The sequence below is a fragment of the Anoplopoma fimbria genome, chromosome 14 (genome assembly GCF_027596085.1).
Source record: "Anoplopoma fimbria isolate UVic2021 breed Golden Eagle Sablefish chromosome 14, Afim_UVic_2022, whole genome shotgun sequence".
Classification (NCBI taxonomy): domain Eukaryota; kingdom Metazoa; phylum Chordata; class Actinopteri; order Perciformes; family Anoplopomatidae; genus Anoplopoma; species Anoplopoma fimbria.
Window position 1 is genome coordinate 9676344 of NC_072462.1, and position 13577 is coordinate 9689920.

At 40.5% G+C, this 13577-nt stretch overlaps 1 protein-coding gene across 5 annotated transcripts in view; it reads left to right on the plus strand.

The window, feature by feature from the left end:
* Window positions 1-1269: 1269 nt before the first annotated feature.
* Window positions 1270-13577, plus strand: part of LOC129102118 (3'-5' RNA helicase YTHDC2) — a 33457-nt gene continuing 21149 nt past the window's right edge. For 2 of the 5 annotated variants that reach the window (XM_054612100.1, XM_054612101.1), the window contains exons 1-12: window positions 1271-1340; window positions 1978-2047; window positions 5805-5970; window positions 6193-6283; window positions 7805-8001; window positions 8581-8783; window positions 8898-9064; window positions 9959-10061; window positions 10402-10558; window positions 11484-11591; window positions 11708-11844; window positions 12550-12685. In XM_054612100.1, the coding sequence (XP_054468075.1) occupies window positions 1291-1340; window positions 1978-2047; window positions 5805-5970; window positions 6193-6283; window positions 7805-8001; window positions 8581-8783; window positions 8898-9064; window positions 9959-10061; window positions 10402-10558; window positions 11484-11591; window positions 11708-11844; window positions 12550-12685 (1585 nt within the window). In that variant the 5' untranslated portion in view covers window positions 1271-1290. Of the gene's footprint in view, window positions 1436-1977; window positions 2048-5804; window positions 5971-6192; window positions 6284-7804; window positions 8002-8580; window positions 8784-8897; window positions 9065-9958; window positions 10062-10401; window positions 10559-11483; window positions 11592-11707; window positions 11845-12549; window positions 12686-13577 lie in introns of all 5 variants that reach the window. The other 3 variants (XM_054612104.1, XM_054612103.1, XM_054612102.1) reach the window with 3 other exon arrangements.

Below are 13577 nucleotides of genomic sequence, written 5' to 3' on the forward strand. Positions count from 1 at the left end.
TATTTGAGCCATGTTTAGTTGCCCACAAGAAAGGCTCTTTAAGAGAAATTAACACTTAGAATAAGATTTTGCTGCACTAACGTGAGGCTAGAGGATTGTAATATTGCTCCGTCAGTGATCTTGGCTCGTGCTGAAATTGACAGTGGTAAAGGTAAAGGTCCCCATATTATGATGGGTACTTGTAGTTTGCAGACTACGTTTGGATATCTATGGCGTGTCCATCAGTGACAATAGTTCTCTCCTTTTAAAAGGTTTTCTGATGCTTCACAATCGTTAATCTATGGACTTCACACATTCAAGTTCTCTGACAGAATTTTTTTTTTTACATCAAGTTGGAATTAGGCTTTCTCAATAAATATCTTTATGTACAGTTACTAAATAAATAACCTTATATATCATTATTGTTATTATTATTATTAGTAGTAGTATTATTATTAGTATTATTAGTATTATTATCAGCCACATCATTGCACAACGTGAGTCCACTAGCCAACAATCTAGCGTCAAATCTTACAATTACACAGAAAATAAGAATTTTCTACAAAACGTGGTGTTTGTTGTCAAAACTAAGAGCCAATCAGCTCTTTGATCAGGAGACAGCAAGGCGTTTCCCATCATGCACTGGGTCATGCAGTCGCTGGAGAGCAACTGGCGCCTGGCTCTAAAACCTGCAGCCGCCTCGTTCTCGTGAGGTTATCGTTGCCCACGTGTTCATGAGTGGGCAACGATTTCAGGTGCCAAAATACAAACCGTAAATACTTTTATTATACAGAATGTTACATGCAGTGACAAAGAAAAATGATCAGTAAGTTTATTTGTAGATTCAAGGGTTTTTAACAAATAATTACTGAACTGATATTACACTGAAACATTAAGAAAAAACACAAAAACATGTTAAAGCAGAGAAATGCAAGCAGAGAATATATTACACACCTTTATTCATCAAACATTGAATTACTTTATTGAAGCTGTTTGACAATTACCTCTAATCTTATTCAAATCATGGAGTAAAAAAATATAAAATAAAATCCCATGATTGCACATTACATTTGTCTAACATTGTCATAGTAATGTGATATGTTGCAGTAAAGTGCTGTCCCATTAGTATTTACACTATTTTTAAGCCCTTACAGTATCTCACACTAGACCATTTACCAGATGACGTCAGTAGTTACCTGAGGTTTCAGGGTTTCAGGCCTTGAGATTTGGCCTATAAACCAGTATATAAGCTTCATAGGTTCGTAATAGCGACTACCACTGCCTCATTTTATTCTGAAGGGGTCGGACCGGATGTACCTTCGTTGTTGGCGGTACCCGGCACCATTGCCGGCGGAACGGAGGTAAAGGGTCAAAACACGCGGAACCTCTCACGTCCCATTGATCTGACAGGATGCTTGACGTTTGAGAGCACTGCTGGGGCACTTTGATAGTCAAGGTAGAGTTACGTGATCTGCTTGTATTAGTTTAATGACAAAGTTGGACATGACGCTAGCTACAGTTTTGTTAAGCTGGTGTGTCTCTCACCACTCCTGCTAGTGTAACGCTAGCTAACGTTAAGTTAGTGCCATGTTTCGATAACGTTACTGGCGAAATGACTCTCACAAGCCATTTGTGGAGAGGATTGTTTAAAGCTAACCTGGCTAACGTTCAAACACAGCAATGCTTGAGCTAGCCGCTAATGGAAGTGTCGTTATCCAGCGACTTGAAATTAAACCGACTTGCCGAGTCGATTGTATAGTTTTTTTTTTTATAGCTTTGCCCGAGTCTCACACATGTGCAGACATTCAGTTATACTAACCTTTGAATGTGATGATTTCCTCTCAAGTCTGAAGTCTACAGCTTTGCCAGCGAAACCACATCCAACAAACGTTCCCATAAACATCCACTGTAAAAGCTCGACATCACCGTTAAACATGTGACCTACCATTCTTTTAAACTTTAACTATAGCTTTTTCCCCCTATGTCTGTTTCACACAGCAGCTGTGATCGCCACCCTTTGACCCTCTTCAGTCCGAGACAGGCCATTATTGATATTCCTAACAGTCTGGTAAGAATGACACAATGCACACATACTTGATTGTATATAAAGCAGACATGTAGGGTTAGTAGTTAACCTGTCAGGACAAGTCCTTTTGATGGTGATATATAGTCCAAGAAATAATTGCAATGAATGAATACAATTGTCATTTTAAGACCATTTTATGCAACAGATACAATGAGAAAATAATAACATAATAATGCAAGTACACCCTTTCAAAGAGCAATGAACTTACAATTTTGAGACATTGCACATGGAATGTGAAAAAATAACAATAACATAAATTTGATAAAAGCAACAACCAAAACAATAAATACAATGGTCTCTTAGGCTCTGTTAACAACAATTACACTTAAATAAATACTAAAACATTTAGCAGAGGCATATAGAGTCATTTATTCCTTAAATATATAGTTTGGGTGTTTTGAAGTAACCCTAACCCTACAGTAGATGGAGTTTGGAGAAACTGACAGGAGTACCAGCGCGGGAGAAAAGCAGTGGGTGCTGAATTTAGAATGTTATTCCGACATGGTACTGAACTGAAAATGAAACTTCTCTACAGAGTTTTTTAAATGGAGATCATTAAGTTTCACTTCCAGTTCAGTTCCCCATCAGAAAGGGCTGTCTGATGGCAACAGAGCAGAGCAGTAAACTGCTGAGGACGGCAAAAGCAGCAAAAACTGAACTGGAAGTGAAACTTAATGATCTCTTCAAAGCCACCAGGCTCCATTTAAGAAAAACTCTGTAGACAAGTTTCACTTTCAGTTCAGTACCATGTCGGAATAACATTCTAAATGCAGCACACATTGCTTTTCTCCCACGCTGGTACTCCTGTTGGTTTCTCCAAATTCCATCTACTGTAGGGTAGGGTTAGGGTTACTTCAAAACACCCAAACTATACATTTAAGGAATAACTCACTACCTGCCGGAGCCCCGGCGTCGGCCATCAGACCTCTGGAGCTTGTCCAGAAAGCTGCAGCTCGTCTAGTGTTCAATCGCCCCAAGTTCTCCCACACAACTCCCCTTCTCCGTTCTCTACACTGGCTCCCTGTAAGAGCTCGCATCCAGTTTAAGACTCTGGTGCTAGCCTACAGGGCAGTGAAAGGAACAGCTCCTTCCTATCTCCAGGCCATGGTCAAGCCCTACACCCCCGCCCGACCACTTCGCTCTGCTGCCTCCGGGCGATTGGTTGCCCCGTCGCTCAGAGGTACTACCCTGAGCCTTCCACTTAGCACTTACTGTATTCGTATTAGTTTGTTGCAATTATTGTTTTCGTAGTAATTTGCTTCTGCACTATACTTTTGCTCTGGTTTATGCTTTTAGATGCTTGTTTAAAAAAGGAGATGCACTTATGACTTCTGGTGACTAGTAGTTCTCTTGAATACCTATGTTGAATACACTTATTGTAAGTCGCTTTGGATAAAAGCGTCTGCTAAATGACTGTAATGTAATGTAGGCTAGGTTCTGTCTGTTTTGCTTTATAGAGCGTCCATCCCTTGTCTCAAGCAAGTGTTCTGTTGAGGGCGGGCAGCCTTATTCTCAGCTTTCTGTTCATTAGGAGTTGTAGACTGTCTCTCTCTCCAAAGGTGATGCTCTGTAATTTGGCAGAACTAAATATGGATCTCCTCCAGTCTCTGCTGCTTTCTTCTACAGCCCTTTTATGAACTGACCTCCTTTTTCGGCAATGCCGGTTTGACTGTGGAAACAGTGGGCATGATGTTGCATGCTCAAAGCCATATGTCTCAGCAAAGTTTCTGAACTCCTGGCTTCTGAGCTGGTCCGTTATCACTCACCACAGTCACCAGCATTCTGTGTCTTGTGAAGATGGCTTTGGTGTGTTCTATCACTTGTTTCGCTGAATTTAAGTGCACAACAGCTGCTTGTAGAGACAACAAGGTCAGCCACGCCTGGAATCAAGGCTGTTGTTGTTTGTTTTCTTCTGGAAAATTGTTACATGACTGGGGTGTGACGAATCAGGGAAGGACACGTTGTGTCTGCAAAGACCCAATCAAGTGGAGAACTTGGGTGTCTAGGTCATCGTTTTAAAATGTATGCAGATGCATATATTGGGGGATTGTGGCTCAGTGGTAGAGCAGATGGTCCTTCAATAAGAGTATCGGCGGTTTGGGAAAGAAGCATGCTACTGACATTGAGCTTGTAATGTCTCACTTTGTTAGCAGTCTGAAGTTTTTTTTTTTAAATTAATTTGTTAAAATCTCTTGTATTGATGCATTGTTTCAGATCTCCGTTATTGTTTTCCAAAATGACAAGGGAAGTGACCCTAGTCTTTACATTCCTCCACTTTTCTCCCTATCCTTTTATTGCTCATCTCTCATTCTTTTCAAAGTCTTTCTTTCAGAGCCACTGGTGTATAACTGGCTCGGCATTGTCTTTCAACAGTATTTTGACACCCTGGGACACATCCTTGTTCTTCCTCACTATGTCAGCGGTTGATCCTGCGACTCTGTCCATGTGTTTTTTGGAACTGCCCTTAGGGGTCACTAGATCTCCATCAATGACATGAACTATCTCCATAACCCCCAGCCTTTTGTTTGTTCTTAGACCTAAGATAGGCTGTCTAACCTCCTCAAACAGTGTGTTTCTCTTGAAAGAGTGGCTCTGAATAACCCTTTGATGGGAATTGTTGGTTGTTAGACAATCTTAAGTTCATTTTCTTTGGTCTAACTTTGGGCTTTTCAGCAAGTATTTTGTTGGCAGGATTAGTACCTGTGCTCCAGTGTTATTGGGAATGTTCATTCATCCTCATAACCATCCATCCATCCATCCAACCAGAATTGACAGCAAAACGTTTCTCAGCACATTTTTTTTTTCTGCTCATTCAGCTTAGGTGCTGTGAAAAACAGGCTTAGGTGCTGCACCCAGGTCTTGAAATGGTAGGGGAAACCCTGATGTTTATTCTGGCATCATCTTGTCAAAAATGTTGGTGATAATCTCATATAAAACACTACAGGCAATATGGAGCGCAGCAAAAATGATCTAGGTCATGCCCATATATCTTAAGATAAGTGGATAAGGTAACGTACCTATCATGAAAGGCCTAGTAATAGAATATACATTATGGCACAATATTGTGATATAACAAGTGAGAGCAGTGTCACATTTCTGAATCCAAACTATCCCTTCTCACTATGTTGTGCTCCAGCATGGGGGGGCAAAAATGCTACTATGATACATTTTTCACATGCCTCAATATCGCCAATCTGCAAAGGCTATAATAATAAATACCCGGTATTATTATATAGCCTTTTAGCCTGAGAGTCACTGACATTGGATACAGATTGGAAGGGAGAGCTGATGAAAGCAGAATGCCTTCCCGTGGGAGCCGATAGGAGTCTTATCACATGATCCACATCTTTTGAGTTGAGACAGAGACAGTTTGTGGTGCCAGTGAAAGAGAATGCGTTTATGGTGTATGGGAAGTTTAACCTGATGGTTGGTTGCCAGCACGGTCACCACTTTTAACAGTTAGTGTTGAGCCCTGTTGGTGTTTTAATTCCTTGACAGTTTTTCATTATTTTCTAGAAAATGTACTGCATAATATCACAATATAATGGTACACAGCGTGGATTTTTACCACTCCAACCTCAAATACAGAAGCTATGATTTTGTTTTTAAACAAGTGGCCATGAAGGAATATGTATTAAATAGTATAAGATTAGAAAAGTAATGACTTAAGTCAGGAAACATTTGATGTTTTGCTCAAACACACAAAAAAAGTCCTGCTGGCCCTATTGTTGTGTTGCAGTGCATCATGTCCAGTGCTGGCCCAGCATCACAGAAACCAGCCAAGAGCCATAACACACGGCACCATGGCTCCATCTCCAAAGGTCGCAAAGAAATTCTCATCGATGAAGAAATCAAGATATCGATGAACCTCTCTCTGGAGAGGTTTCACTACAGTGACCAAAAAGGTATCAACTTGTTTTGTTGTCTTATATCAGAAAATAAAATCAGAGCACTTCTGTGTGGTCGACCTGTGTAAACATTCGTTATTGTGAAATCACATGACAGAGGTAAGCCACTGTCATGCTCACAAACTCGTCCCAGTGTGAGCAGGAATGTATGATGGTTGAGTCTTGTAAAGTGTCCTAATATATCCCCTTTCCTTTCCTTTTCTTTCCTCGACTGAGCAGAGATGGAATTTCCGTCCTCCTTGTCCAGTACTGAGAGAGCTTTTATTCATCGGATGGCACAGTCCCTGGGTTACATTTCTAAGAGCAAAGGGTAAGTATCCCTGTACATGAGTCATTTACAAAGTTACATGCACTCTGACAAATGGCTGGAAGTTCTTTTACAATAAATCTGGATTTGTAGTTTTATGTTAAAGTGTTTGGTATAGCTGAGGAGCCTAAGTACAGAGCTGCTGTAGGCTACGCTGTAGCTGACGTAGACCTGCTCAAAGATGGGACTGCAGTTAGGGCTACGGTGGCTACAGAGATGACACGTGGTGACTGCTAGACTTTTTATCGGTCAGCTCTTCCTTCTTGTGTTTTCTCCTACACGTTTCCTTTGTTGCTGGAAATTGATAGAAAAGAGAGCATCATGGCAGGGTTTTTCCTGCATAGAGATTTATGAGTCCACTGCCTCTGTTAAATTTTATCCCACCCCAAGCTTTTTTTTTAACAAGCATTGCACCTGGTAGATTTCTTTGCTGCTTAAAAAAACTTTGGCTGGTCTGCTTAGAAACAGGAGCTGGCCCTATAAACCCTATAAAAAGTTTTTCACTGACTAAGCGAGTGATGAAATAGCACTATCGGTTCTAAATGAAAAGGTGCCACAGTGCTTCCGCTGGTAACGTAAAAGTATGTGAGAGGGGATTACGTAAATATAGGAAGAGCTCTACCTCTGTGTAAATACTATTTTAGCAGTCGATATTAGAAAATATTACTGGGACCACTACAGAAATTGCATATGAAAATCTGATATCCAGAGATTCACATTTTAATAGAATACTCTTGATACAATAAGTACTAAAATACCTTGCATGTAAAAAGTGGTAGAGTGACCAGGGGGGCAGATTCACCTGCTACCTCAAAAGCCTGTTTATTTGTCTCAACCGCCTAGTGGGAGAACCTCTGTATCAGTGTACTTCACCTGTTTTTCCCTCAATTGCAGACAAACAACTGCTCTATGCGCCTAAAGCTCTGCTTTGCTCTAACATACAAGCGCAAGCCTGAACTGAACACAACCAATTGGCCCTTTCCTCCATCTCAGATCTAAATGGGGGAGAATAGTATGCCTCCAGCTCTATGTTCTAATTTAAAATGGCTTGGAGACAAGAATATTTGTAGGAAGGAAATATTTGGACACAATGTCACCCCAGAATTGTCAGCTTTCCACTGTCATAACTGCCAGGTGAAAAGCCGACTTTCTTGACATATTCTCCATCCGCACCTAGTAGAAAATTTCGTCCAAACAGTTTCTATACACCACTCTTGTGGAAGGAGCCCTTGCACTCTACAAGGTCTCACAAATGGATGGCTCTAAGTCAGCCAGGAGGGACTGCTCCCTTTGAATGGTCAAACCCAGAGTTGATAGGAAAGAGCTTAATCAAACTATGTTCTATACTCTCTCATAAAGTTTGACATGTAGGAAAACACCTGCTTAGATGGAACAGTAGAGGTCAGAGAGTGATTTCTTTCTGAATTACCTCACTTTGAGATTTTTGAACAGCAACAGTTTTTGGTGCTTGAATCAGTTTTAGAAATGTTGTTAATGCAAGAAATGTCTCTCTCCCTCTCTCAGAAAAGGACCAAATCGCTTCCTCACCATCAGGAAGAAGAACGGTTCAGACAAACCCCGGCCTACTATGCCCCTCACAGTCTCCCACAATTCCTTATATTTCATCCGCAGCCTACTTCAGAGGTTTCCCATCAGCAATAAGGAACGCATAGACATGCAGCCCAACAACAAAAGTGGCATGTCTGTTAGTGCAGAACCTGGTGAGTGTAACTGTCTGTCTAAACTATGACTCTGCAGTGAGTAACAATGATTATTATTATTATATTCCTTTATTGATCCCCATGGGGGAAATTCGGGTGTTGCAGCAGTTCAACTACATAGAAACAGATAATAAATACACATATTATACAATAAAATAAAAATAGAATAAAAATAAGAAATAAGAATAAAAAAAAAAATGTACAGTATATCCACAAGGGGGTCGGGGCTGGTCAGCTTGCAGCTGATGCAGGTGTAACAGTTAATACTCATTCCATGAGAAAAAACGGCAGAACTGATGTTGTGGTGCCTACTTTCTGGGGGTGCTTTCCATTCTGCCCACCTATTGTAAAATATTGATTTAAAAGAAAAAAATAACTTGCTTTTGATTTGTCATGTCATGCTGATGACCTCATACAACTGATGTAGTGCATTTTTTTAAAATTTACATCTGGAAGAATGTAAACAGCAGCAACAAAAACACGGGGGAATTCTCTGGGCAGGATGGAAAAATCACCTGTGTGTCAAAGCAATAGATGTGTTGTATAAGGTCGAGTAACATTCTTCAGTTCTTCCCTTAGACAGCAGTTGTGAGAGGAACAGGGCAAGCGGGCGCTTAAACAACGGCATACCCATGGTGCCCCGGAGACGGAGCCCATCAGACCTGGACAATTTCCGACGCTCCCTGCCGGTGCATGAACGCCAGGAGGAGATCATCCAGCTCATCAGAGAAAACAGGGTTGTGTTGGTGGTTGGAGAGACTGGCTCTGGAAAAACTACACAGGTGGGTCTTCCCGAACACTTTAAACAGGGGCTAAAGCTACTGATATTGGATAACTATTGGGTAGTGTGTACGCTTTGAGCCTTAGGTAATACAGGGTCACTGTGCATTGTCCAGATCCCACAGTTCTTGCTGGATGAGAGCAGCCGGAATGGAGATCCCTGCAGGATCTTCTGCACTCAGCCCAGACGACTGGCTGCCATCTCTGTGGCTGAGAGAGTGGCAGCAGAGAGAGGAGAGAGTGTGGGCCAGACTGTCGGGTATCACATCAGACTAGAGAGCAGGTACATTAGATCAGAGCCTTCCATCTCAATGCTTCATGTGTTCACCATTTACACCTACAGTAACTAGTTCAATTCAACTGAGCTACAGAGCTCTTTCCAAATCTCACAGACAGACAGACAGACAGACAGACAGACAGACAGACAGTGGACACACTGAAAATTTCTGATTTCAATCGAATTTCAAATTGCATGTACGTTAAGTTTAGGTTTTTTTTCCCCAAATCAACCCGTTCTTACTCACCAGTCAGAATATGTGGCATTTAAATTAAACTGTTAACCAGTTATACTGTCTGCCGTGGGTGAGCAAGTTATGTTGTAAAAGATGCTGCATCCATTTCTTTAAATACGTCCATTATAAATGTAGTAGTATTAATCGGTTCACTCTGTGTGTTTGCTTTCCAACAATTACAACAGTTGAAACATACATCTGAATTTATGAAATTTGGATGTGTATTTGAAACAAAGCAGTTCCACTCTTTTTTTTTCCAATTTAATGTCAGATACTCAGATCCTGCTCAAAGATCAGCTGGCACCAATGCAGTCTACACAGTTGTCACATTGTCACATGTTCAGGGTTTCTGTTATTTTAAAAACTGAAAGTTGTTTTGTGTATTTAAATATTGTTACGAATAGTAATTTCCTATACCGTACAACTCATTTATTAGACTTTAGTTTGAGCTGCATACACATAACCCACACTTATATACACAGTATTCACTCTTTGAGATCTGAGGACTCTCCAGTCTGAAAAGAGATCTTCTCAGGTGATGAGAGCTGTGGGTGAAATCCAAGTCTTCTATTTAACTTTCCTATCTAACATTTGCAAGCTTGTGTAACAATTAATAATGCTTAAAATGGAAATGACTCATGTAAGTGTTGACTTTAAAACCTCAGGGTCTCGCCTAAGACACTGCTGACCTTTTGTACCAGTGGAGTGCTCCTCAGGACGTTGATGGCTGGAGATGCCAGCCTGACAACTGTCACACATGTCATTGTGGTGAGCATCAAGACTAGAAATAAACAGAAAATAGTTTTACACTGTAATCCAACATGTATTTGAAGCTGGGGTTGTTCTTTGAAGAGTAACATCACAGCAGGCTGAAAAGCAGTGTTTTGCTGCCCTCTCTGATTGAAATGTGTGTAACCACAACCAGCAGTGATATCACTGGGTCCTGGAGTCCACCTGTACATCACTGCTGCAAGGTGAAAAGCTAAACCACTGGAGGGCAGCAAAATAACATTTTCATTGGATGTCAAGTTCCTTTTTAAAGGTGATTCAGCTCCCAGTTTGACTTTTGTTTTGAACTTGTTAAAGTGACCTGCTGTGTTTTTAACAGGATGAGGTGCATGAGCGTGATGGTCTGACTGACTTCCTGCTCACCAAGCTGCGGGACGTGCTTCAGAAGATTCCCACACTGAAACTGATCCTGTCCAGTGCAGCTCTGGATATAGACATGTTCCTTCAGTACTTTGGCTCCTGCCCTGTTATCCACCGTACGTCCTGCTAACTCTGTGTTCACTAAATGAATGCTCGTACCAGCTTTTAGTTATTATGATTATTTTTATACATTTCTAACATTTTCAAACGTAACAAGGCGTCCTATTGGATAATCACATCATAGGTAATCTGTATACTTTACATATAACGTCATGAAAACTTTCTTTCAGTGGTTTTGGATGAAATCTTCTTGTAGTAAATAGTGTTCCTGTCAGTGGGTTAAGCGTTAATTGTTGGTTATAGTTTTTAACCATGTTTGATTTATGTAACATCTGAAGAGTTGAAGTTCAGAACTGAAATTTGTGTCGAAATTAAGAGTTCAAGCCTCAAGCTGTTCAAAAAGATTTTAGATTTTTCCAAGTTCAAAAGGGATTCATCAAAACAAAAGTAATTCTTGGTCTAAACCATCTTAGTTAGCTTGACCACAAAACCTACAGGCAACATTTGGTTCATATCATTGGACAGATAATCAGATAAGCATTCAAACTATCCTCGTCACATCTATGGATCTATGGTTACAAGGTGGCCAGAGAGCATGTAGAGTAAGACTCGTGCAAACTGATGCCATTTTTGACTAGCCTAACTTATCAGGAAAAAAACAGGAGTGAAAACCGAGCAAAAATGATCTATGGTTCAAACTTTTATTTACTTCAATGAACACAGGTAAATAAAGGGAGAGCGTTACCCAGAAATTGCAGATGACACATTTCTGGGTAGACTTATAGATCGATAAGTACTGGAGCGAGTGTTACAGTCAGAACATATTTCATTCAAGAAACAGTTCATTCTATTACAAAGATGGGTTGTTATTGTTAACTGAAGTAATGCAAATTCAGTCTAATCTGGTTGGAGTGTTATCTGTGAATGTGGAATTTGATGGTAATTACTAATAAAATTAAGAGTTTTGTTTTATGTGTTTAGTCATAGGAAGGCAGTTCGAAGTGAAGGAATTCTTTCTTGAAGACATTCTGACGCTGACGGGCTTTAACAATAAGGACATTAAGAAATACAAAGAAGAGACACAGAGAAGTATGAAGCTTTTATTAATTAGTCCACCAAGTCACATTTAATAATAAAAATGCATTATAGCCTTCCATCTGTCTTTGTCTTAATCTCCTCTGTGTATCACATGCCCTGGTTCTCAGAGGAGAAGAAGCAGAAATGTTTGACAGAGTGGTGTAAGGCAGTAGAGGAGGAGAAACAGAGGACCCCTGTGTCTGCTCCAGGCTTCCTCCAGGACAGCAGCTCCCTGGACAGAGGGGACGGCACCTTCAACAAGCCGGTAAACAGACACAATCACATTCACACCACTCTCTATGCACTGCTTCACTGGGACAGTTAAAGCCCAGTGTTCAGCATCTCCTCTCGTTATCAATGATGATACACGAAAACAATGTGTGCCATACTCATTAAATATGGGGCCTCTGCTATCTGATGTATCTGCTCGTATTCCCTGAAGCTTACTTTACTATTGTTTTCATAAAGAATGTAAAAAATTCACTAGAGGAGCCTGCACTACAGTGCACGGTACCAAACCTTCCTGAATACCATTAAAAGCTGGGGTTGGTTATGTTGAGAAAACTAGCAAGAGCACACTAGATTTCAAAGATGATCCTACTGAAAAACCGAGCCCAGTGTTGCCAACTCTGTTCCAATTATTTATTTGGTGGCAGGAATTGCTACTAATTATGTGAGCACCAGCGTTTTGCTGACATAGTTTGGACGCGTCATTGCGTCAGTCAGTCCAGAGAGACAGGATGATGGTCCCAGAGTAAACAAACTTGCATTGTGGATCTTAAATATTCATTTTTTTCTTGACATATACATAAACACATGGAATTTGACCTCTGCATTTAACTCATCCCCAGCATTAGGGACGTGGGCTGCTGTGAATCAGATTAGGTTAAAAGTAAAACTCGGCGTTAATGAAGTCACAGGAGGATAAGTGAAGACTCCGGTTGAGTCAGTGTACTATTTTATGTCCCAGACTGAGAATGACATGGAACAGCTGGAGCCGTGGCTGCTGAAGGAGATGGACTCATGCATTTCCAACATTTTCCTCAATGAAGACCAGGATGCTTTCATTCAGCTCTTCAACCTCATCCTCTATGAAAGTGTGAACGGTACGACACTGCTCTTACTCACCTTACTGAAATCACTCATTCATTATGCAATTTTTTAAATGTCTATTAGAATGGTAATCATTTTGCACTTGATACTATGGAGATAAACATTCCTGTGGATGATGTACACACGTGGACAAAATTGTTGGTACCCTTCCATTAAAGAAAGAAAAACCCACAATGGTCACTGAAATAACTTGAAACTGACTAAAGTAATAATAAATAAAAAAATATTGAAAATTAACTAACAAAAATCAGACATTGCTTTTGAATTGTGGTTCAACAGAATCATTTTAAAAAACAAACTAATGAAAATGGCCTGGACAAAAATGATGGTACCCCTAGAAAAGATTGAAAATAATTAGACCATAAGGACATGTTAAACTAAGGTGTGTCCTCTAATTAGCATCACAGGTGTCTTCAAACTTGTAATCAGTCAGTCTGCCTGTTTAAAGGGTGAAAAGTAGTCACTGTGCTGTTTGGTATCATGGTTTGTACCACACAGAACATGGACCACAGAAAGCTAAGGAGAGAGTTGTCTCAGGAGATTAGAAAGAAAATTATAGACAAGCATGTTAAAGGTAAAGGCTATAAGACCATCTCCAAGCAGCTTGATGTTCCTGTGACTACAGTTTCACATATTATTCAGAAGTTTAAGGTCCACGGGACTGTAGCCAACCTCCCTGGACGTGGCCGCAAGAGGAAAATTGATGACAAAATGAAGAGACGGATAATACGAATGGTAACCAAAGAGCCCAGAACAACTTCCAAAGCTCCATCAGTGTCAGATCGCACCATCCGTCGCTGTTTGAGCCAAAGTGGACTTCATGGAAGACGACCGAGGAGGAACCACTGTTGAAAGCAAATCATAAAAAGCGAGACTGGAATTTGA